Source organism: Macaca mulatta, chromosome 9 (genome assembly GCF_049350105.2).
Source record: "Macaca mulatta isolate MMU2019108-1 chromosome 9, T2T-MMU8v2.0, whole genome shotgun sequence".
Lineage (NCBI taxonomy): Eukaryota > Metazoa > Chordata > Mammalia > Primates > Cercopithecidae > Macaca > Macaca mulatta.
Window position 1 is genome coordinate 128,717,974 of NC_133414.1, and position 24,431 is coordinate 128,742,404.

Below are 24,431 nucleotides of genomic sequence, written 5' to 3' on the forward strand. Positions count from 1 at the left end.
GGTCCCAGGCCAGGGAATTTCAGAAGTGGGAAGGAGCAAGATGAGAGGGCTCCACAGAGAGGGTGGTTACAAGCCCAGGCTTGAAGGAAGGAAGGAGACCACTACTACTCCTGCTGCCCTCCTCCCCCCACCTTGCCCAGTTCACAAGACAGGAGGAAAGAGAGAAACAAAAGTAAGATAAATAGCCAGACAACCTTGGCACCACCACCCAGCCCTAGGAGTTTAAAAAAAGTAGTAATAATAACATCAACCCGTGACCTAAACTAGTTGTGTTATCTGTAAATTCCAGATACTGTATGAAAAAAAGCATTGTAAAACTTTTTATTCTGTTAGCTGATGCATGTAGGCCCCAGTCACATTTCCCATGCTGGCTCGATTTATCACGACCCTTTCACATGGACCCCTTAAGGTTGTAAGCCTTTAAAAAGGCCAAGTATTTCTTTTTGGGGGAGCTCAGTTCTTAAGACGCGAGTCTGCCGACGCTCCCGGCCAAATAAAAAACCTTTCTTCTTTAATCTGGTGTCTGAGGAGTTCTGTCTGCAGCTTGTCCTGCTACAGAAGGAAGATGTCCTACTAAGACTGCAGGCTGGGAGGCCAGCTAGGAGGAGGCAGCATCTGCCAATACCCAGAAGTGATAGGGATCATCTGAGGGTAGTGATTGGAACCAAGGTATAAGGGAGGGGGTGTGGTTGGTTGGCCGTGGGTGAGACCCCTGCTCCCTGGTCAAGGAGAGTCTGTCTGACCGTGCTTCCCAGACTAACAGCTATGGGTGATGACTTGGGAAAAACAGTTTTAAAATAGGAAGGAAACTGAGAAGCGGTTATAGCCCTGGAGAGAGGAAGCCAGTTGGGGAGCCTCCCCAAGGCTGTTGGCCACATCCATAAACACTCAGCCAAGGCACTGCTCTGAAACTTGGAGTGACCGGTGGTGACCTGGGTCCCAGTTGCGGGGGCAGAGATGGTTGCATCTCCACGGACAGGGAAGGCAGCAGATGGAGACCCAAGCTGGAGCGGGGCCAGGCCCCTACTCACTCCTCCCACATTCCCTTCCTGAAACCTTTGTCCTTTTATCAGTTATGCAGCTGGAGAAAATCCCCAGGAAGGCAAAGAACAGCAGGTTCCAAGATCACCAATGTGAACTTTGACTACTGATCAGTGTGGGTGTCTACAGTCCACTTTCTGATGCCACTGGGGAGTCCAAGCTCAGACCCACAGATCCACAGCCCTAAAACCCTGACTTGAGGAGATGCGGAGTCCAGGCCTCTCTGGGGTAGGCCTGCCCTGTCTTTATGGCCCTGACCAAATCTGATCAGGTTTCTAGATTTAAGGGGTTGCATGAGGCCAACTTGATTGGACTTTACTATTTGTTTTTTAAGTAACAAAAGTGGCACATTGTTCAGAATGCACATGGATAGAGTCTTTGGGGCCGTGAAAATATGCCGTATTCACATTGACTTTATTAACATAAAGTTCAGATGGACATCCAGTCTTGTTGGAAGCAATGAAAAAGGGCACTGAGCTAGCGTTCAGGATTCTAGTCAAGCCAGGTGGCCCTGGACAAGGGGTTTCCACCTGTCTGGACCACAGCTTCCTCATGGGTGAAATGAATGCAGCATTTGAGGCCTGCCTTTCTCATGTTGTCTTCAGGGTCTAACTTACAGGGATGTCCAACCATTTGGCTTCCCTGGGCCACACATAAAATACACTAACGATAGCTGATGAGCTAAAAATAAATAAATAAATATAAAATAAAATATTAAAAGCTTGCACAAAATCTCATAATGTTTTAAGAAAGTTTATGAATTTGTGTTGGGCTGCATTCAAAGCCCATGGGCCATGGGTTGTACAAGCTTGGATTCTAACAGAACCAGCAGCACCATGGGAATGTAAGGCCCCAGCCTTAAGTCAGTGTGCTATAAGGCAAGCAAGGTAATCCAAAGAGTGTGGTCACAGTCTGGCCACACAACCCAAAGTTAGCAGAAGGCCATAGTCATGCAGAGCTTTGGGGTCCCTGCTAGGTAGCAATGCTTGTTAAGGTTGGCTCCATGCCACCCAATCCATACCCTGCATAAAATTCCAAGGTGCACGAAGCCCAAACACAATCAAGACATGCCACGTGTTCTCCATCCTGGCTGCAAACCAGAGTCACCTGGGAGCTTAAAAAAAAAAAAAAAAAAAAAAGGAACAGAGAAATCCCAGGTTCCACTCCAACCAATTAAAGGGTAATCATAAGCCACAGGTCACTTTAAAAAGCCCACAGGTGATTCCCATGTGCAGATAGGTGAGTCTGCCCTGATACAGGAGTATTTAACTCCCAGGGCTCCTGGGCAGACTCTCTCTGAGAAATTACTATGTGTTTCCATTTTGATGATAATCTATCTTTACCAGTTATAGAAATAAATCTTCCTTTTTGTTGTGATAATTTGTAGCAGAACTTTTGTTTCCTGAACTGAGGCTTAATAGAATGAAGTCAATAGGAATATTCCAGGGGGTCATGAGAGGTTTTTTTGTTTGTTTTTTTGAGATGGAGTTTCACTCTTGTTGCCCAGGCTACAGTGCCGTGGCATGATCTCAGCTGACTGCAACCTCCGCCTCCCAGGTTCAAGCGATTCTCATGTCTCAGCCTCCTGAGGAGCTGGGATTACAGGCTCGCACTACCATGCCTGGCTAATTTTTGTATTTTTAGTAGAGATGGAGGTTCACCATGTTGATCAGGATGGTCACGAACTCCTGACGTCAGGTGATCCACCCACCTCAGCCTCCCAAAGTGCTGGGATTACAGGTGTGAGCCGCCGCCTCTAACCCAGCCCATGAGAGTTTTTTTAAGAAAGAATAGAGTTCACATATTTACTGGCATCTGAAAAATCTTGGAGAGTATAATCTGGAACTGAAAATGTGGAAGAGACGTCCAATGTCACAGACTGTGCGAACAGAGAGAGTTTCACCTGGGACCTGAAATGAAGGCGGAAACGTGCTGGCAAGGAGCCCCGGGCACTGGAGGAGAAATGAAGCTGGGAGACCTGGGAGTGGGGGTGGAGATGTGGAAACATTCCTGGCATGGGGAACCCCAGGTGCAAAAGCTCAGAAGAGGGGAAAAGCAGGTTCAGAACTGTAAGTGTTGACTGTTTGTGTCATTCTATGTAGGCAATTATCAGCTGGGAAGGCATCAACGGTGTTGGCAGAAATTAGGCTGGGCAGAGGTCATATGGAAGCTGTTAGTTTGCTGGGGCTGCTATAACAAAGAACCACAAGCCAAGGGGCTTAAGTAATAGAAATGTATTGTCTCCCCCAACTTCTGGAGGCTGGAAGTCGAAGATGAAGGTGTCGGCAGAGTTGGCTCCTTCTGAGGGCTATGAGGGAGAATCTGTTCCAGGCCTCTTCCACAGCTTCTGATGGTTTGCTGGCCATTCATTGGCAATCCCTGCCTTCACGTTCACAGGATGTGTGTGTCTCTGTGTTCAAATTTCCCCTTTATAGAAGAATGTCAATCCTATTAGGGCTTACCCTAATGACCCCATTTTAACTTTATTAGCTCTGTAAAGATTCTATCTCCAAATAAGGTCGTGTTCTGAAGTACTGGGGGTTAGGATTCTAACATATCTTTTTGTGGGGCCTGTATTCAACCCATATCAATGTCCATCTGTTATGGTTTAAATGTTCATGTCCCTCCAAAATTCATGTCAAAACTTAATCCCCATTGTGACAGTATTAAGAAGTAGGGCCTTTGGGGAAATGATTAAATCATGAAGGCGCCACCTCTGTCAATGTCCTTATAAAAGAGGCTCCAGAGAGCTACCTGGCCCTTCCATCTCATCTGCCATGCATTCATCCTTCATTGTCCCCTTTTACCATATGAGGATACGGCAAGAAGGCAGCATTTTCAAGCTGAGAGCATCCCACACCTGACAATGAATCTGCTGGTGCCTTGATCTTGGACTTCCCAGCCTCCAGAACTGTGAGAAATCAATTTCTGTTCTTTATAAATGACTTAGTCTCGGGTATTTTATTATAGCAGCACAAATGGACTAAAATATCACCCTTGCATCCTAGCTTTGGTGCTTAGACTCCACCTAAATTCTTACCCCTCTCCACAGAGTTATTCTCTTTAAATAAAGCCCAAATTACATGATAGCTCTCCTCACCTGCCTTCTCTTCTTAGTGCTTTTGATCATTTGTAATTCTGTATGTATTTATAGGTAACCACTGCCTGTGCCCCATGGGACCATCAGTCCATGAAGGCAGGGAAGGAGGATGCTTTGCTCACTGTTGTGCCTTCAAGGCTGGAAGAGCTCTAGCACACTGTACCCATGTGAAAATGAATGTGAATGAGTGAACCGACACGTGACTAATGCATCTGAAGGCAGTGAGGAATCACCCACAGGATTCAAGCTGAGAAGGACTTTAGGAAATGAGCTGGAGGGAGATGCAGAGACCTAGAGAGAGGTGATGCTAGCCCCAGGAGGGGAAGGACAGGGGGAATGAAGGGAGGGGACCAGGCATGGTGGCTCATGCCTATAATACCAGCAGTTTAGGAGGCTGAGGCAGAAGGATTGCTTGAACGCAGGAGTTCAAGACCAGCCTGGGCAACATGGTGAAACTCCATCTCTACAAAAACTACAAAAATTAGTTGGGAGTGGTGGTGCATGACTGTAGTCTCAGCTACTTGGGAGGCTGAGCTGGGGGAATCTCTTGATCCTGGGAGGTGGAGGATGCACAGAGCCGAGATTGCACCACAGCACTCCAGCCTGGGTGTTGGAGTGAGACCCTGTCTTGAAAAAAGAGAAAGTGTTAAGGGGAGGGACAAATAGGTTTCAACACGCCTCAAGGACAAGCAAAGGAGGACTCAAACCACCCCCATCCCCTGGGTAGCTGCTGTGCCAGCTGGCAGGGCTCACTCAGGCCCTGACTCTCCCACCTGCCAACCATGTGGTCAGCAAATGAGTTTTCCCACAGGTGCTGACCTTCGCTTCCTTCCCACAGTAGACAGCTGGCACCTCGGGCCTTGGTGCCACGGGCAGGCAAGTGGGAGTAAATGACTGCTGCTGGGTGGAAGCCTGGGGGTCCCAGCTGCCTGCCTTGGGCCACCCTGTGGAAGAGACCAGGCAGGCTCGGGACTGCTTAGGAGCACCCAGTGTGTCTCTTCTCAACTACTGGTGACTATGGCAGGGGTACCCAGCCCTCTTTGGAGAGCAGCTTGGTGCAAGGACAATGTTCCTTGATGAGCCTAGATTCCATCTATTTCACAGATCAACAAATTGATCTGCAGGAGGAGAGACAATAGCACCATAGTAGGAGAGGAAGCCCACAGGTCAAATCCCTCCTCTTCCATTCACCCTCACACTAACCCCTTTAACCTTTCTGGGCCTCGGTTTTCTCAGCTGTAAAATGGGAATTAAATAAGACTCTATTTCTTGCATGTTTTACAACTCTAAGAGCTTGGATTTGATCACTGCCATTTCTCTGAGGGCAGCTTCTAAACCACCACCACCTGATTCCTTTCCCATTGTCAGCTCTCTCCCATGGCTCTTAACATCTGCCCTTGGGACTGTATCCCCCAGATGTGTTTACTCAGTTTATTCCTCATTACCTTGGACATTGTTACCTCTTGGGTGATTTCTTATCCCCTTTAGAAAGGGGGTTTAAGTGATGTGCTCCTTCAGGGTGACTGTTGCTTGAATAGAAAGGCAACATCCTTTCTCTAGGTTGCAGTTTCCAAAATTTCTGGTGGGGTCCCAGATTTGAAAACAACCTTGGAAGAAGATCACCTAAGTCAACCCTTACCTGCTGCTTGACTTCTGCCAACCTCTGCTCATGTTGTAATGTCATTCAATGGGGCAGAGAGATCATTCCCCACCAACAAAACTCCATTCTAGTTTCCAATGAGTCTAAGCTCTGGAAAGAGTTTCCTTACACTGAGCAAATCTGCCTCAGTGAGTCCTTCCAGAGCAGGGGTGACTGTGATCTGACTTGGCACTCAGAACAGAGTTTGAATAAAGCAGAACAGGAAATAACAATAATTGCTTCTTGCCTGAAGGAACTGTAACCTCCCCTTTTTTTCTAGCTCTGCTCTCTGGGGTGGATGCTGACCAGATGATACGCCACTGACCACTCAGTGAGAAGTTTTCTTTGACTATTCGTGGCTAGAGCCAGGTGAAGATGATGATGGGACCCACAGGTTATCTGCAAGTGCCTTAGCTAAACCTCACCAAAGGCTACGAGCAAGCCACACAATGGGTTAGCTACTGCATGGGTGACTAACCCAAAAATCAAAGAACTACACAATTCAAAACCCTCTGTCTTTCCTAAAAAAGAAATCCTTTCTAGGAATATAGAGTCAGGAAAGGAAGGTGCCTAGCTAATCCCCTAAAATGGACCATAGGCCTCTGAACAACTGCAATCATTCTCTCTCAGGGGGAGTCCAGTGCCCAGCTGCACCTGTCAGAGCCTGGGAAAGAAATACTCCAACCTCTTCCTTCCACCATCCCACCTGCTGATACCTCCCATTGGCTGAACTCATTCAGAAGGCCAAGGGCCAAGTAGCCCAGGGTGGAAGCCCATAGAGGCAGCCTCAGGGCACAGAGCAGAGAGGAAGAAGGGAGACTGCATCTGGGGACACAAATAGGATCAGCTCATCACCAACCTAATGAATCAATAACTTTTTTTTTTTTTTTTTTTTTTTTAAGAGACAGGGTCTCCCTATGTTGCCGAGGCTGGACTTAACACTTGGGTTCAAGTGATCCTCCTGACTCCTTAGCCTCCCGAGTAGCTGGGACTACAGGCACCACATCTAGCTAAAACGAGTCATTAACGTTTAATTCCCCATGTTCACATCTGGCAAGTATTTACTCATTACCTACTACCCGGCAGGTGTGTGCTAGGCTGTCACAACATAGCAATGACTACACAGAACTTGACCCTTTTGTCAAGACAAGACCTAAACAATTGTCATGGAAATGTCATTATCAATTGGGATACTTTCTATGAAAGCAAAGATAAGGAACATGACTATGAGATGTTAAGGAAGGTCTGGTTTGAATTTGAGGATTGAAAAAGGCTTCTTTGTAAGCTGAACCCTGAGGGATGACTTCGATTTAGGCAGGGAAATGGGAGAGTGTCAGGAGAGGAAATAGAATGTGGAAAGACCCTGAGATGAGCACTTTCAAGAGACCACCTGGAGTTTAGTGAGCAAGGGAGAGACGCAGGTGAGGCCAGGGAGGACGAGAAGGTCCAGAGAACACCACACTCTAAAGGCCATGGTAAGGAGTTTGGATGTTTTCCCAAAAGCTACCGGCACCCACTAGTCCCATGTCATGGGCCTAGGGCTTCATTCAGCCTCATGTTGTCATTCCAGGCTCCTCAGTGGGGTCACTTATGCACATCAGTGCCGGGCCTTAGATCTGACGTCCTCTCTCAGCTGCCGAACACCTCCAGGGGCAGCGGGTGGTGACATCAGGCTTCGGATTTGCTGAGACATAGGTGACCCCATTCCGGCTTCATCATCACTACAGATTCCAGAAAACTTGACTTCGTTTTTTCCTCTTTAAAAATTTATTTCATTTATTTTTTTGTTTTGTTTTGTTTTATTGGAGACAGAGTCTCACTCTGTTGCCCAGGCTGGAGTGCAGTGGTGCAATCTCAGCTTATTGCAACATCTGCCTCCCGGGTTCAAGAGACTCTCATGCCTCAGCCTCCCTAGTAACTGGGACTACAGGCATTGCATCACCATGCCCAGCTGATTTTTGTATTTTTGGTAGAGATGGGGTTTCACCATGTTAGCCAGGCAGGTCTTGAACTCCTGGCCTCATGTGATCTGCCCACTTTGCTAGGATTACAGGCGTGAGCCACCGCACCCGGCCAGAAACGTTGACTTTTCTTAAGCCCGTTTGAGATAAGAAAGTTCATTCTTGGCTTCCCTCAGCTCCACACTCCTCCAGCCTCAGAATTCTCAGAAGAGAGTTTCAAAAAAAAAGCTATTTTTTCTACACGTGAAATGCTCAGGAAATTGCTGGCAACCTCATGCTTCTGGGATTGATCAAAGGCCGGGGTGGAATGGGGAGCAGCTAGAGCTCCCGTCCAGCTGCTGGTGGGACTTACGCTGGTGCGACCACTTTGGGAAACTGGTAGCATCTCCTGAAGCTGAACACACTCCAGGACCCTCACAATACTCCTGGGTATAAACCCGAGAGAAATGAGTGCCTATGTCTACCAAAAGACCTGTGCTAGACTAGAATGTCCTTGGCAGTAGCGTTCATAATAGCCCCAAACTGGAGAATTCAGATGTCCACCAACAGCAGAATGGATAAACAAATTGTGCTGTATTCTTACAGAAATATATCAATACCACATAGCAATAAAAATAATTAACCACTGATAATTACTAATAATTACTGATAATTAACTAATAATTAACTACTGATAATTAACAATAATTAACTACTGATAATTAACTAATAATTACTAATAATTAACTACTGATAATTACTAATGTAACAACGTGAATGAATCTCAAAAATGTCTTGGGGAGGGGAGAAAAGCAAGATGCTAAAGAGTACATACTGTATCACTCCATTTATATGACATTCTAGAGCAGACAAAACGAACCCATGATGATGGAAATCAGAGTATTGTTACAAGGGTGGTGATGGTGATAGAAAGATCTGGCTGCTGAAAAAAATTTTTTTTTTTTGAGATGGAGTCTCTCTGTTGCCCAGGCTGGAGTGCAGTGGCGCGATCACAGCTCACTGCAAGCTCTGCCTCCCGGGTTCACGCCACTCTCCTGCCTCAGCCTCCCGAGCAGTTGGGACTACAGGCGCCCGCCACCATGCCCAGCTAATTTTTTTTATTTTTAGTAGAGACAGGGTTTCACTGTGTTAGCCAGGCTAGTCTCGATCTCCTGACCTCGTGATCCACCTGCCTCAGCCTCCCAAAAGTGTTGGTATTACAGGTGTGAGCCACCGCACCCGGCCTGGAAATGTTTTATATCTTGATCTGGGGAATATACATAGGAGTATATATTTGTCAAAACTCACTAAACTGTACTTACATTTTCAACTTAAGATGTATGCACTTTGGTGTGTCTAAATTACATGCCCATTTAAAACATGGCAGGGTGGCACCTGGTTATTCACTCAGATTCTTCTGTAGCAGTGAAGAAAAGAAAATACCTTCCCTTATCTCCAAGTCGAGGTACAGTCTGTGCAGATCAGAAATACTTACAAAACAAGCTACATTATTTATAAACAAAGTTGTATTTGAACAGTATTCATGTTCATTTTATTCTTTTTTTTTTTTTTTTTGAGACGGAATCTCACTCTGTCCCCCAGGCTGGAGCACAGTGGCATGATCTCGGCTCACTCAGTGCAAGCTCTACCTCCCGGGTTCACGCCATTCTCCTGCCTCGGTCTCCTGAGTACTTGGGACTATAGGCACCCGCCACCATGCCCGGTTAATGTTTTGTATTTTTAGTAGAGATGGGGTTTCACCGCATTAGCCAGGACGGTCTCGATCTCCTGACCTCGTGATCTGCCCACCTCGGCCTTCCAAAGTGCTGGGATTACAGGCGTGAGCCACCGCGCCTGGCCTCATTTTATTCTTTGGCGCTTCGTCTGTGAGGTTGCCTTCATTTTTGTTCTTTGTCTAGATTCTCTAATAGGTAAGGTAGTTCTCCACCTACCCCATCCCCAAAGTAAGCAAGGTGTGTGTCTTCAAAAACAGTCAGTTCCACTGAGCAGCAAGTCTCCTGACTTCCTAGCCCTGCACAGTCTGTCAAGAGCAACAGGACGACACAATGGGTTTGGGGGTTCATGTGTCAAAAGGGATTTTGTTCCAGAGGTGCGATGTACGGCATGATGTTTCCCTGTTACCACTTTGGGGACACAATCTCTTGGCAACTAAACCTATAAACTCAGATTAACTGAGCTCTTTCCCTTCTCCAAAGTTGGTTTTCCTGTCCTTGAATCTCGCTTTATAAACATTGCTGCTCCTGGAGTTGAGCTGGTTTTATGTGTTCATGATAAGTTAGGTTCAAAGCACCCACGTGCAGTGCCTTATCTATCCTGCCCAGCCTTTTCTCTAAGGAGTCCAAAGGATAAAGCCTGGCTATAAAAGGCCACAGCCAACCTGCTGGGCTGAGTGGAAGCTCTGGTGCAGGATGGTAAGTCAGGGCCCCATGTGGGCAGGGGATTGGGCAGGGGATTTGGCAGGGCTGGGGCAGCCCAGGCTACAAGAGGGGCATGGCCCAGAGGCAGGGAAGCCGCTACAGTGGAGCCCCTGAGTCCAGGATCCTAGCGTGCTGCTGTCTCCCTGTGCACTGGGAGGACTCAGCCTCAGGGTCCCCACCTCAAGGGAGAGGCCTGTGGGGCCCGGGGTTGCTGGGTGTCTGTTCCACTCACTGTCCGTGTGACCAGGGCTCCTGACTCGGCTGGGTCCTGCCCCTGCCAGTCTCACTGTGCGCGTGGGTCTGTGTGTGTCTGTGTTTCCTTCCATGTAGATGCTGCCCCCTTGGACCCTCAGCCTTCTCCTGCTGGCCACAGTCAGAGGTGAGGATGCTGTCACCATTCCTTTAGGGAGAAAGTGACATACCTGGGCTGGCCTTTGGTGAGGCAGCTAGAGGTATATTAATAATTATTATCATGATTATGAAGAGCATTATCGTTACTTAGAGAAAACAATTGTGCCACTCAGAGAATGTTGACTCTCAGGCAGACACAGGACACTGTGCTGGACACGGGAGTATCTCTGGTAACCCTCCTCCTTGGCCCCCTTCTTCCTGCAAAGGCTTTTATGACTGGGAGAAGTGGAGGGTGTGGTGTTCCCACTGGGTCCCAATGCCCTTGTCCCTGCCTGCAGACCAAAGCCATGTGGATGTGCCCCCTCCCAAGAAAGCCCAGTCTTGCCAGGCAAGCCTGCCTTTCTGCCATCATGCCCACGTGTCCTCTTGTCAGAGTCACCGTTTCTGTCTCTCCAATTTGTTCCCCTCACCTGGTTCTGTCCAGAGGAGATACAGATATTCAAGTTCTACTTATCCTAAAACACCAATCACCTCCCTTTCTTTTGGAGCCCCCTGAGCCCCCGCCTGCTGACTTCCCATCTGCCTACGCCTTCACAGGCGTGCTTCCTCCAGGAGCCGTTCCCTCTCTGTGGGGGCTGCCTCACCTCCTCTCCTGCCGGAATATCTCACTGCCCAATTTGGCCCCCCAAGCCCTGCTGTAGCAGACATGGTCTCCTTGGGTCCCTGTGGGGGCTTTCTTCTGCCTTGTGACCCTTCCCCCTTGTCTTCTCAACCCCGCCAGCCCACTCTTGGCCTCTCCTTCCAACCTGGCCATGATTTAAGACCGGGCTGCTGACAGCGGAGCCGGGGGTGGGTGCAACTGCTCCTCCAGCCATACAACCCCTCTTCATATCCTTTGCTGACCTGCAGCCTCCTCCTGCCCCAAATGTGGACATTCCCCAAGGCTCACGCCAGGCTCTCTCCTCATCTCTTTCCTCCTGGGGCCTTCCCTCTTGCCCAGCTTCTGGTCCTCCCGAGTTGCAGGAAACCCTATCAGGGCCAAGCCTCAAGCCTCACTCTCACTGCCCCCAGCCTCCTCAGGCTCTTCCGCTTCTCAGCCCCCTGTACTCGAGTCCCAAAAACACAGGACTGCCTGTGGAAGCACAGCACTGCCCCTGCCACCACCACCTCCCCTCACCCTCACCAACTCATACCTTCCAACGCTTTCCTGCTCTCTACTTAAGAGAGCCCAAATGTCTTGCATTCGAGCCCGTTCATTTAACCAATGTTTCCCTGGGGCAAACATTGCTTGAGCCTCCTAGAGTCCACCTCCAAGCGTGCACCCTCTTTCTGGAACGAATTCAACGCCATCGGTATTGCTTCCGTTAGAGCTCCTCTCTTTCTGGACAGGGTTCATATCTCGTTTATCTTTGTGTCCCCTCAAGTTCGAGCTTCATTCCCGTTTAAACTTCTTGGGTTCAAATCCTGCCTCCACCACTAGCCGTGACCTCGGGTAGCTTACCTTGTCTCTCTGTGCCTTGGTTTCCTCAGCAGTAAAATGGAGATAATAATAAGTCCATATTTGTGTTTTCAGGCTTAAATGATATTATACCAGTAAAGTACTAACATGGTATCTGGCACATAGTAAACAAGTATTAACTATTATGAGTTTTTTTAATGATTCACCAATATTTGGTATCATCAGTACAGGAGTTGAGGAAGCATAAGGGAAAGGACTCATTATAATCCTTTGGGTTGAAATTATGTCACCTTTAGTGACCATATCCTGTGATCATGTTTATGTCATGGACACAGAAAGTACTCTCGGACTTAGATGTGGTTATTTGGATCATGGATTACATGTATTGAGTTTCTACCACACGTAGTGTGATACACAAATCATTCCTGTTCTTAAGAAACTTATCTTTTCAAAGCAAAAGGGAAAATATGAAACGGCAGAGAATCATTTGAAAAAATATGCATAAAAGAATGACTTGAAGACACGTGAATTGGTGTGGGCACGGCCTATGCTGTATGCAGTAGAGATGGGAAAACAAAGTAGCAACTCTGTGCTACAGAGTTTGTAGGCACTTGATACTCACTACTGGATGCTTACATGTAAAGGGCCAGCTGCAAGTTTCCTGAAAGAGGTAGTTTTAAGGCAGCAGTTTGTATTAGGTTGGTGCAAAAATAACTGCAAAAAACATTGCTTTCAATGGCAAAAACCGCAGTTACTTTTGCACCAACCTATACATCAGCAATGCCCCAATTTGCCTAATGGTAAGGGGCACTTACTGAATATGTGTTTCTAGGACCCCACCCCAGACCCTCTGAATCCGAATCTCTGAGGGAGGGACTTATGAATGTGTAGATGCAATACACCTATTCCCCACACTGTCCCCTGTCCCCACCCGCCCTTCCCACCCCCAGGTGATTCTTATCGTCCCAGAAGTTTGGGAAATGTTGATGGCAAAGATAAAGACCAGCACTGGCCTTAGCCAAACCGAGGCTCTGTCCTGCAGAATTTTCCTGTATGGATATGACATTGCTTCTTTCCAGAAGTTCACACATGTCCTGTTTGTGGCTCACCCTAGGAAAAGAGATCTGCTATGGACAACTTGGCTGCTTTTCTGATGAAAAACCATGGGCAGGAATCCTTCAGCGACCTACAAAATTACTTCCCTGGTCCCCCGAGGACATCGACACCCTCTTTCTTCTGTACACAAATGAAAATCCAAACGACTTCCAAGTAAGAGTGGGCATGTAAACGCTGCATGGTGGGTATATTTGGGCTGCCACAGTGGAGTCTTTGCATGGCTGTCTAGGGCATAAGTCACTGCCTTGGAATTTTCTAGAAATTGGATTCTAGACATAGAATCCAATGCGTAGCTCTCAGGATCATAAATGCCTGAGTATCTGATGAAATCTACTGATGCCTAACCAAGAAACTTACACATTCACACACACTGGTGCAGAGAATTTCAGTGGCTACCCCAGCATAAATGCCGTTTCCTGGGAGGAAGGGACTATGAGTAGCATCTATGGAGAAGCCCAGGCCTGGTGTAGCCACTGGAAAGTTATCTCGTTTCTACACAGGAGAGCGGAGGGAGAGAAGCCTTTTGGGCATTGGGGGTGGGGGCAGGTGTAAATCCTTCCTGAAGAGCTAGAAGACAGGTAGGGGAGAGGGGACATGTAACCACAATAGAGAAAAGATGAGGTCCTCTGGAGCAACCTCCAGTTTGCAGCAGGTCTGCCCAGCAGAAGCAGATCAGACTTGCTCCAGGGTGTCAGAAGTGACCAGGAGACAGTTTCAAGGAAGACATTGCTGAGAATCCAGCAGCTCACAGCTCTGGTCCCTGACAGAGTTTAGGGAGCCAGGTGTCTGTCTCTAGGTTTCTGAGGTCGCCCACTGTGGGACTCTATGTGACAGCCCAGCTTTCTTACTGCTACCAGCCCAGAGTCAGCCTGGACATGGTTACTGTGCTATTTTTATTTTGTGATCCTTCTTCTGGTGTCTTGTCTGTAAGGGTTGGTGGAAGGGTGTCCGAGCAGCCCATGGTAATTTAGAAGTGCGTTCCAAAGTCTCATAGCTCCACTGAACTGAATTTGCCTCCAGGCTTAAGCTTCTGGTCCAGGGGTTCCTCACCTTTCCTGTGCCAGGAACCTCTTTCACCACCTGGGAGAAGCCTAAAGACCCGTTCTTAGGTCATTGGTTTTTTTTGTTTTGTTGTTGCTGTTTTGTTTGTTTTTTTGTTTTTTGGTTTTTTTTTTTTGGAGACAGAGTCTTGCTCTGTCGCCCAGGCTGGAGTGCAGTAGCGTGATCTCGGCTCACTGCAAGCTCTGCCTTCTGGGTTCACGCCATTCTCCCGCCTCAGCCTCCTGAGTAGCTGAGACTACAGGCGCCCGCCACTGTGCCTGGCTAATTTTACTTTTGCATTTTCAGTAGAGGCGGGATTTCACTGTGTTAACCAGGATGATCTCAATCTCCTGATCTTGTGATCTGCCCGCCTCAGCCTCTGAAAGTGCTGGGATTACAGGCGTGAGCGACCACACCTGGCCAGGTCAATGTTTTTAAATGCAAAAACAAAACATATTGGATTACAAAAGAAATGAATTATATTGAAAAATAATTGGCCGGGCGCGGTGGCTCAAGCCTGTAATCCCAGCACTTTGGGAGGCCGAGACGGGCAGATCATGAGGTCAGGAGATCGAGACCATCCTGGCTAACACGATGAAACCCCGTCTCTACTAAAAAATAATACAAAAATCTAGCCAGGCTGTAGCTGTAGTCCCAGCTACTCAGGAGGCTGAGGCAGGAGAATGGCGTAAACCCGGGAGGCGGAGCTTGCAGTGAGCTGAGATCCGGCCACTGCGCTCCAGCCTGGGCGACAGAGCTAGACTCCGTCTCAAAAAAAAAAAAAAAAAATTACCAAAACATTTAAACATATAAATACGTGATATATTCATACATGTGCTTTTTATATCTCACTAAATAACAAGATCTAGCGGTTGGCCTAATAACTACTATAATTTAAAATATTTATGAGTACAAATGATATTTTTAGATACCTGCAATAATTATATTATGACCTGAAAATACCTGTGACTGCTACGGGGGACAGAGTCACAGGTGTTGCTAATACCACTGTGGTTTATTGTCTAGTTTTGTGATTAACTGAAATACTAGACATGGATTAAGGATTAATTAAATCAGAGGGTCTGTGAACTTGGACTTTCTGATTTCTATCCACAACCCCAGGTCAGGAGCTCCTTCTAGTCCGACCCAACTTCGTGGGCGTTGAAGCTAAGATATCAGTTCTGAAACTGGCTCTAATAGGCTTGTGGCTTGGAAAGGCCAACACTCAAATTAATCTTTTCAAATTAAACCAGCTAATCACTGGCACCGAACCAGACACCATTGAGGCTTCAAACTTCCAACTGGACCGCAAGACACGCTTCATCATCCATGGCTTCTTAGACAAGGGGGAGGACAGCTGGCCGTCGGACATGTGCAAGGTGGGGCCCCACCACTTGGCCACTCTCTGATGAGACCAGCACCCAACACACAGATTCAAACACTGCACCCCCAGTTTCCCTTAGACCAGGAAATGAAATACTTCAGAGAAAGATGGGTCCTTTTTAACACCACCGAGTAAAGCCCAGTTCCCAAGGGCATCCATTGCTAAAATCTCCCTACCTACCAATTTCTAGCCAACAATCTCCTATGAGGCTGAAGACACCCAGAGTTCAGTCAAAAAGTCTCGAGGTAGAGACTGCAGCAAACTACTGGGCATTTATCCTTGATGACGTATGCAAAACCCCTTTGTGATGTTAAAAAACACTTAAATTTTACCCTCTAAAGCACCGCTATCCAATAGAATGTTCTGCAGTGATGATGGTATTCTATATATGCACTGTCCAAATCAGAAGCCACTGGCCATGTGTGTTATTCAGCACTTGAAATGTGGCTGGTGCAACCGAGGAGATGAATTTGACATGTAATTGAGTAGTAGTCTGTTCACATCTGACTTAGTAAGTGGTCTTTTTAACCTGGTTGTGTTCCTAACGATGTGTGAGACCTTAGACACGTCACTTACCCATTCTGGGGTTCAGTTTCCATACCTGTTAAGCGGGTATTAGCATGTCAGTCCATAGCACTGCAGTGAGGGTGCCGTCATGGCAGGTATAGGAATATTGAAACTCTGGCATGGGCTAGGCGTTTGACAGATGTGAATGCCTATCTGTGGGGTATGCAACTGGGGGCTGTTTATAAATTGATTTCTCTCCCTTGTTTGTCTTTCCCAGAAAATGTTTGAAGTGGAGAAGGTGAACTGCATCTGTGTGGACTGGAGGCACGGGTCCCACACAATGTACACCCAAGCCGTGCAAAACATTCGGGTCGTGGGGGCGGAGACAGCTGTCTTAATACAAACACTGTCGGTAAAACCCTGCCTGGGCCCTGTCCTGTGGGTAGGGGTCAGAGAGAGGGGAAGGGAGGCGCGGAGAGGCAGCCTGGGGACCCGTGGGCATGGGTAGGAGCCAGTAGCCAGTAGCCCAGGTTGTGATCAAGAAGGACCATTCCCAAGATGAAGACCCTTCCTCTTTGCCCGCTGTCCTGAAGACACTTTGCCCTATCACTGTCTAGCTATGGGACCTGAGGCAAACTGAGCCTCGGTTTCCACTTTTGAAATAGAGCTTCCTTGCAGGCTGTTCTGCAGGGGTCAGAGAGCAGTCTGGGCTGTCCAGCAGCTCCCAGTGCAGAAGATGAGTTTTCATCCTCAGCCAACCCACGAGGGAAGGCCCTGGACCTTTCTGCAGGATCTATGGGGCGGGGCGGGGCGGGGCAGAGATAGGGCCCACTCTACCCGCGCTCTCCCAGACAGGCCATACCCCACGCAGGGACGAGGGAAGAGAGCTGGGGGTGGGGCGGTCCGGGGCGGCAGGCCGTGTGCCTCGCCTGCCCAGGTGGCCTGCAGTTGGCGTGGTGGCCGCTGGTCAGCACTGTTGCCCTGCGCACGAGCCGGCCCCGGGGGACTCTCAGGCTGCAGATGGCGAGTGGGGTCGCCCTGCCCCAGGCGGTGTGCTCAAGCCGTGGGGATCGAGTTTCGAGCCCGGGTCCTGCCCCCATCCCTGGCAGGGCCCGGCGCCCGGCTCTCCGACCAGCGGGTCCCCACACGGTGCTGTGTTCCTGACGCGCTATCCCTCCGCAGACGCAGCTGGGGTACAGCCCTGAGGACGTGCATCTCATCGGCCACAGCCTGGGCGCGCACACGGCCGCGGAGGCGGGCAGGAGGCTGGGGGGCCGCGTGGGCAGAATCACAGGTAGGGGTGGCGGGGCTCCGGGCGGCCCCCGGGTGTGCACGGCGAAGGGCACCCCTGCTGGTCTTCCCAAGGGCGCCCCTGCTGGTCCTCCTGGGTACCGATTTTTTGTGATGACCGGTCTTAAATTTAAAAATAATTTTCCATAATGTGTATTAGAAAATGGATAATTAAAAATAAAAATGCATTCATTTTTTCCACACCTGTAATCCCAGCACTTTCGTAGGCTGAGGCGGGAGAATCGCTTGAGGCCAGGAGTTCGAGACCAATTTGGCAACATGGTGAAACCTTGTCTCTACAAAAAAGTTTTAAAGTTAGCCAGGCGTGATGGCTATCGCCTGTAGTCCCAGCTACTCGAGAGGCCCAGGTGGGAGGACTGCTTGAGCCTACGTGTTCCAGGCTGCAGGGAGCTGTGATAGCCCCACTGCACTCCACCCTGGGTAGTAGAGGGAGACCATATCTCAGAAAAAGAAAGAAAAGAGAAAGAAAGGAGGGAAGGAAGGAAGGAAGGAAGGAAGGAAGGAAGGAAGGAAGGAAGGAAGGAAGGAAGGAAGGAAGGAAGGAAGGAAGGAAGGAAGGAAGGAAGGAAGGAAGGAAGGAAGGAAGGAGAAAGAAAGAGAGAAAGAAGGAAAGAAAGAAAGAGAGAAAGAGAGAGAGAAAAGAAAAGCGAGGCCGGGTGCGGTGGTTCATGCCTGTAATCCCAGCACTTAGGGAAGCCAAGGTGGGTGGATTATGAGGTCAGGAGATCGAGACCATCCTGGCTAACAAGGTGAAACCCCGTCTCTACTAAAAATACAAAAAATTAGTCAAGCGTGGTGGGGGGCACCTGTAGTCCCAGCTACTGGAGAGGCTGAGGCAGGAGAATGGCATGAACCCAGGAGGCGGAGCTTGCAGTGAGCCGAGACCGTGCCACTGCACTCCAGCCTGGGCGACAGAGTGAGATCTCAAAGAAAAGGAGAAAGATTTAACTAGCACATTAAATCCATGACTTAAGGACTATTATTTTCAGAGTATGGCAAAGTAAAAGAAAAAATGTGAGATGGTTTTAAAAATTCATCAGTTCCACATAATTGTTGGAATGTCTTTACTGTGCCAGGCAAAGACAGAAAATGCAAACGCACACTGAGACCCGCCATATAGAAGGTGCTCAGTAAATATTGAATGGATGAATGAAGCACTAAACTGAATGCATACAAGGCAAAGACACAAATAACTATTTATTTTGTGCAGCCAAATCAGTGTGTAACTTCTCTAAACAGTTCACATCAACATTTAATGAACGTCCCTTTGCCCAAGGCACTGGGTGAAGGATGAGGGGGTATTGGTTTGTGTTTATGTAGAATTTTGCAGTTTGCAAAGTCCCTTCTCTTACATCTTTTCATGAGGGTTTCACAACGACCCTCTAAGGTAGGTGGTTGTCATTATTCCTACTTTTCCGGTAAGGACACAGAAGCTCAGAGAGGACAGACATTTGACCTGCAGCAGAACTAGGGCAAGAATACAGGCCTCCTCCTCCCATGCTCTGTTTCTCTCTGAAGATGACCTGGGCACAGCCCCTGCCACAGGAAATCCACTGTCTAGTCCAGGAGGCAGACAACTAAGTAGGCAAATAAAAATCAAAGCAGCTTGCAAAATAATACAATGTGGATGGAATGGGCTGAGAAAGGAGAGGGGTTAGATTTTCCATTTAACCATGAGGAGGTGGTGTGTGAGCTGGGTTTGGAGGAGAAAGATTTAGATAAAGGAGGAATGTGGGAAAGGGCACAGCAGGCTGGAGAATGGCATGAGTCACACAAAGGAGTAGATGCATGCAACTGGGTAAGGCCTGGGGTTTTGTAGTCTCTGAGAGCAGTAGCCAAATGGTAACATGTGAGGACAAAAAGAAAAAGGGAAAGGAGGGGTGTACAGGGGCTACCCAGATCCTTCACGGAGCCAGGCACTGGGGATTTCTGAATGTTCATCCACAGGCAATGACCCCATTCCCAGCCTTTCTGTCCCAGACTCTCTCTCCCAGGCAGACCAAGAGCTGCAGACCCAACCCCCAGAACCATAGCTGCTGAAGTAGGAGCTCAGTCTACCAGTACTGGGTCTAAATCCCAGTTCTTAGAGTTCAGCCTGCCTACCTTCTCTCTTTCAGGGCTGGATCCAGCAGAGCCTTGCTTCCAGGGTGCGCCTGAGGAGGTTCGGTTGGACCCATCTGACGCCATGTTTGTGGATGTGATTCACACAGATTCTGCTCCCATAGTTCCTTCCCTAGGTGAGTTCCTCAATCCCATCTCCTGCTGACCTGTGCTACAGCTAATGACATTGGGTCCAGATATCCCCTCTCACACACACATACACAGACAGCAGGGGAGGCCATTTGAAATAGCTACAGGAATAGCTTGGGCACCAACCAGTCAAAATGGGTAGCAGTCCCAAATAAATAGCTAGTACAATGCCAGTGGAATCAGCCTGCAGTCCTGGGTTAAACAAAAACCCTTCTGTAGTCTATGAAAGGTTGTCAATCAATCTTCAAACTCTGCATCCTTCCCCAATCTACCAGTAACTAATGTGGCGGAAGTATTTATTCTTAAAACTTGACCTGTACTTGCAAAATATGAAGTTAATTTTTGAATATTTTTCTTACTTCTTCAGTCAAAGCTTTGGTTACACTTTGTTTTGTTGGAGACTTTATCCCTTTATTTAATTCTTCTAAAATCAGTGTTCTTTTTTCAATATTTTCTTAGGTAGCCACTCATGAAACTTGCCAATAAAGGGTATGTTTTTGATGATGATGATGATGTTATCACTTAATTAGTGTTTACTATGTGCTACACTGAACATTTTGCATACATTAGCTCATTAATTCTGTAACACTCTAAAAAGTGGGCTTTATTATCACCATTTCATGGCTGAGGAACTGAGGCTCAATTAGGTTAAATAATTGTCCCAGATCACAAAATCTGTCAGTAAAACCAGGATTTGATCATGGGTTCTTGCGCTTTGAAAGCCAAAGATCCTAGCCATATGCTATGGCTCACAATATAACATTATGTAGTCTCCACATAACAATATAATGTAGACATCAAAATTTTAAAATGAGTAAAGTAATACAAATTGCACCAGTCTTGATATGTCTACTGGTGCATGATGGTACTAGGGCATATCAATATGATCTAGGACTTTCTGAGACACACAGATACACATCTGTGTCTCACTTAACCAGAGCCCAGCCCCCGACCCCATCTCACTTCCTCTGCCCTCTCCTTCCTCCTCATCTTGCCAAGCACCCATCTCTGAGAACTTTCTGCAGAGCTAGAGGCAGTGGTAGCTGTGATGAAGGGAGAATTTGCCAAAAAGGGTCTTGCTCTGTCCACAACCTAACTTTGGGACCACTCACCTCGCCGCTTACATCTGCTTCAAATGTTTTAGGTTTTGGAATGAGCCAAAAGGTGGGCCATCTGGATTTCTTTCCAAATGGAGGAGAGGAAATGCCTGGGTGTCAGAAAAATATGCTTTCAACCGTCATTGATATCGATGGAATATGGGAAGGTATGTAAATTAAAGAAGTAAGACAGTAATTGCTCTGTTTGGGGAGAAAGCCGAATGTATGGGCTGGCCTTCATAATGCTGTCATTTGCCACCGTTTATGGAGTGTTGTGAAAATGTGCCAGGCGTTTTCACAATACTGATGTGAGATGGTTACTCTGATTTTGCAGATCCAAAAACTGAGGATCAGAAAAATTATATAACTCAATTGGGCGTGGTGGCTCATGCCTATAATCCCAGCACTTTGGGAGGCTGAGGCAGGCAGATCACTTGAGGTCAGGAGTTCGAGGACAACCTGGCCAACATAGTGAAACCCCATCTCTACTAAAACTATAAAAATTAGTTGAACGTGATGGCATGCACCTGTAGTCCTAGCTACTCGGGAGGCTAAGACATGAGAGTCACTTGAACCCAGGAGGTGGAGGTTGCAGTGAGCCGAGATAGCACCACTGCACCAGCCTGGGTGACAGAGTGAGACTGTCTCAAAAAAAAAAAAAAAAAAAAAAAATTACATAGCTCATCCAAGACCACTCTATATCTAAGCCCAATTTCTAACTATAAAGCCCTGATCTCATGCCCCAGCCTGTGTATCTGCCTGTTGTCAGGATCCTGGGATAGCGGCTTGGCTGATATGTTGGCTCTGGCTTTGACTACCCATCCTATCTGCAGCACTTGCTCCTTGAAGAACTGCAGGGCATAGGCCAAGATGTGAAGGCCTTGACTTGCTTGTCTTGCTTGCTGGTTGCTGTTGTTAGGTGCTAGAAATGGAAGGGGACTTCGCTGAGAAGAAGACAAAGGAGGGATGTGCTCTTTGGGTTTGGGGTGCACGTGTGGGAGGGGGGACCTGGAGGTCTGGGAGACCCGTGGTGGCTGCTGGCCAGCTGTGTACATTTCTGTTCATCTGAGAGAGCAGGGCCCATGCTCCGCCATTAGGTGACCTCATTGCCCCATCTGATTTGCTGCCCCTTGCTCTGGCCTTTTTTGATTCCTCTTTCTCCTCCCCTGACACCAGGCTTCACTCTCCTCTCTGAAAAGGGAGGTTTTGGGCCTGTCATCATTTTACTCTTTATTTTTCTGAGCTAGGAGTTCCCCAAGGCCGAGGACTGTGTTTTGCACATTTCAGACACTCCAGTACCCTGCTCAGGGCCTTGTCCAAAGCAGGCACGAAATGTACTTTTACATTGAGTTGAGTAGCTTTGTGTGGCATTTTAATATTCCATGTGCTTAATGTCAAAGAGTAGAGTCGACAAAGCGACCGCCAGCATCCACCAGCACATAAACGGAGCTTTTGTCCCCTCAGGTAACTCCTGGGGAGATGTGACCATTCCAGGCTCCCTGAAAGTGCACCAGAGTAACAATAATAGCTGCCGCCTCCCACAAACGATGAGCAGGGCACACATAATAGGAACGAGCCCAGGTTTAATTAGAGAGGCAATTTCGAGTGAACCAGCCCATGAGCACTGGAGTGTTTCTATTGTGTCAAGCTCCGAGTCACCCAGGCACTGGGCACTGAGGAATAATTAAATCCACTTTCTCCTCCATTATGGGGTCCCAGGGCAGCAATTTTGGATGAAAGAAACAATTAAGTTTGAAACAGGTGCTGTTGTCGGGTGATGAGCGCTGACGTGGGCACAGGGAACCTGGCTTCAGCTGGAAGTCACTGGGTCAAGGGCCGGGAGCCGTGGACAACGAAGCCACCTTGGGCACAAAGGGAAGTGTTCCTTTCTCAGTGGGTGGTGATAAAGCCCCACAGACCCCCCAGGAGTGGTCCACAAGTGTGCCAGGGTCACTGTGCATTTCTCCATGGGAAGTTTTCTACCAAGGAGCCAGAGAAATGAAAAAAACACCTTTCCATACATTTTCGAAAGAAAAGGATGATAAATAAAATGCAGTGAGAGAGTGGCCAGAGGTCATGGCCACCTTGCCATCACCGCTTTTACCTTGTGCCTTGCATAGCAAAGAGGAAGAATCAAAAAGCCTGGTTGATGGGGAAGGCCTGCCCAGTGTGTCCAGGGTCCTCACAGAGATAGGATGTGGTCTGCAGCAGCATTGGATGGGCCGGCACGGTAACTGTTTTTAAGATGCGGATGCGCTGCCTCCACTCATGCATATGAAGGTTTTCACGTATAAGTGGAGGTACTGGCTTCTTATGAAAAATCAGAGGACCCAGCGATTTGGGGCTTTGAACATGTAACACCTGGCTAGACTGTGCAGGGTTAGAGGGGCCCTTTTTATAGCTATTGCTATCTTCTCTTAGTCTCTCTCTATATATGTACATATATATATTATATATATACACATATATTATATATACACACACATATATATTATATATATACACACAATATATATATTATAGTGTACGTGTGTATATATACTATAGAGAGTGTGTGTGTATGTGTATGTGTGTATATATATATATATACCCTCTCTATGTCTCTCTCCTCTGTCTCTGCATTTCTCTTCTCTCTTTCTGCCTCTCCTCTGTCTCTATCCTCTCTCTCTGTCTTTCTGAATCTCTCTTTCTCATCCTATCTCTTTTTGTGTCTTTTTTTCTCTCTCCATTTCTCTCTGTCTCTGTCTCTGTCTCTCCCCCTCCGCCAACTCTGTGTCCCTCTCTGACTCTCTGTCTCTCTCGCCTTCACCAACTCTCTGTCTCTCTCGGACTCTCTCTCTTTCTCTCCCCCTCAAGTCTCTCTGTCTCTCTCTGATTCTCTGTCTCTGTCTCTCTCTCTTCCCTTACCAACTCTCTGTCTCTCTCTCTCTCCCCCCACCGACTGTCTCTCTCTCTCCCCCCACCAACTGTCTCTCTGATTCTCTTTTACTCTCTCTCTCCCCCCACCAACTCTGTCTCTCTCTGACTCTCTCTCTCTCTCTCTCCCCGACCAACTGCCTCTGTCTGCCTCTCTCTCCCTCTCTGTCACTTTGTGTGTCTCTCTCTCCCCTACCACCCCACCCTACTCCCAGCCCCCAGCCCTTCTCATTCATTTGTGTTACGTGCCTGGCCCCTGGAAGAATGGACAAAGGTGCTTGTCAGGACATGTCACTCCTCCACAGTCACCTAGCCCTGAATAGGTCCCTCCTCAGCAAATGTCCCAAGATATTCAGGAGCCGACACCCATCGGTGAAATGTGCAGGTGATTCCTCCTTGGTCAGAATGGATTGTTCACGCTTAAAAGTGAAGGCCTCCTTTGAGCATCCAGGGTCTTTGTTTTTCAGGAATTAGTAACTTTGCAGCTTGCAATCACCTGCGAAGCTTCGAGTATTACTCAAGCAGCATCCTCAACCCCGATGGCTTCCTGGGCTATCCCTGTGCCTCCTACAATGAGTTTCAGGAGGTAGGTTACCCCAGGAGGCTGAGGAAGATGTTGGTGGCTCTGTTTGGGGTGTTTTTGTGGTCCTGTGGCTTAGAACAGAACAAAGAGATGTAACTCTGCAACTAATGAAAGGAGGTAATAGAAATTCTGTGCCTCACAAAGCCATCCTCCCCCGGGCAGCAGGCTGGGCTGGAGGGGAAAGGCACAGACCTGACTGTGGTGGGCCCTTACTAGGGTCCCCAGTTGTTCATTTAGAAAAATTTCCAATTTACAAAG

At 47.9% G+C, this 24,431-nt stretch overlaps 1 protein-coding gene across 1 annotated transcript in view; it reads left to right on the top strand.

Annotated features, from left to right (window-relative positions):
* Positions 1-2,331: 2,331 nt before the first annotated feature.
* PNLIPRP2 (pancreatic lipase related protein 2) overlaps positions 2,332-24,431 on the top strand; it is a 32,172-nt gene continuing 10,072 nt past the window's right edge. Inside the window, exons 1-11 of the mRNA XM_077947607.1 lie at positions 2,332-3,110; positions 6,061-6,149; positions 6,683-10,152; positions 10,489-10,537; positions 13,083-13,237; positions 15,379-15,504; positions 16,294-16,428; positions 17,199-17,310; positions 19,445-19,564; positions 20,722-20,841; positions 24,058-24,176. Coding sequence (XP_077803733.1) covers positions 10,150-10,152; positions 10,489-10,537; positions 13,083-13,237; positions 15,379-15,504; positions 16,294-16,428; positions 17,199-17,310; positions 19,445-19,564; positions 20,722-20,841; positions 24,058-24,176 — 939 coding nt within the window. The 5' untranslated portion in view covers positions 2,332-3,110; positions 6,061-6,149; positions 6,683-10,149. The remainder of the gene's footprint in view (positions 3,111-6,060; positions 6,150-6,682; positions 10,153-10,488; positions 10,538-13,082; positions 13,238-15,378; positions 15,505-16,293; positions 16,429-17,198; positions 17,311-19,444; positions 19,565-20,721; positions 20,842-24,057; positions 24,177-24,431) is intronic.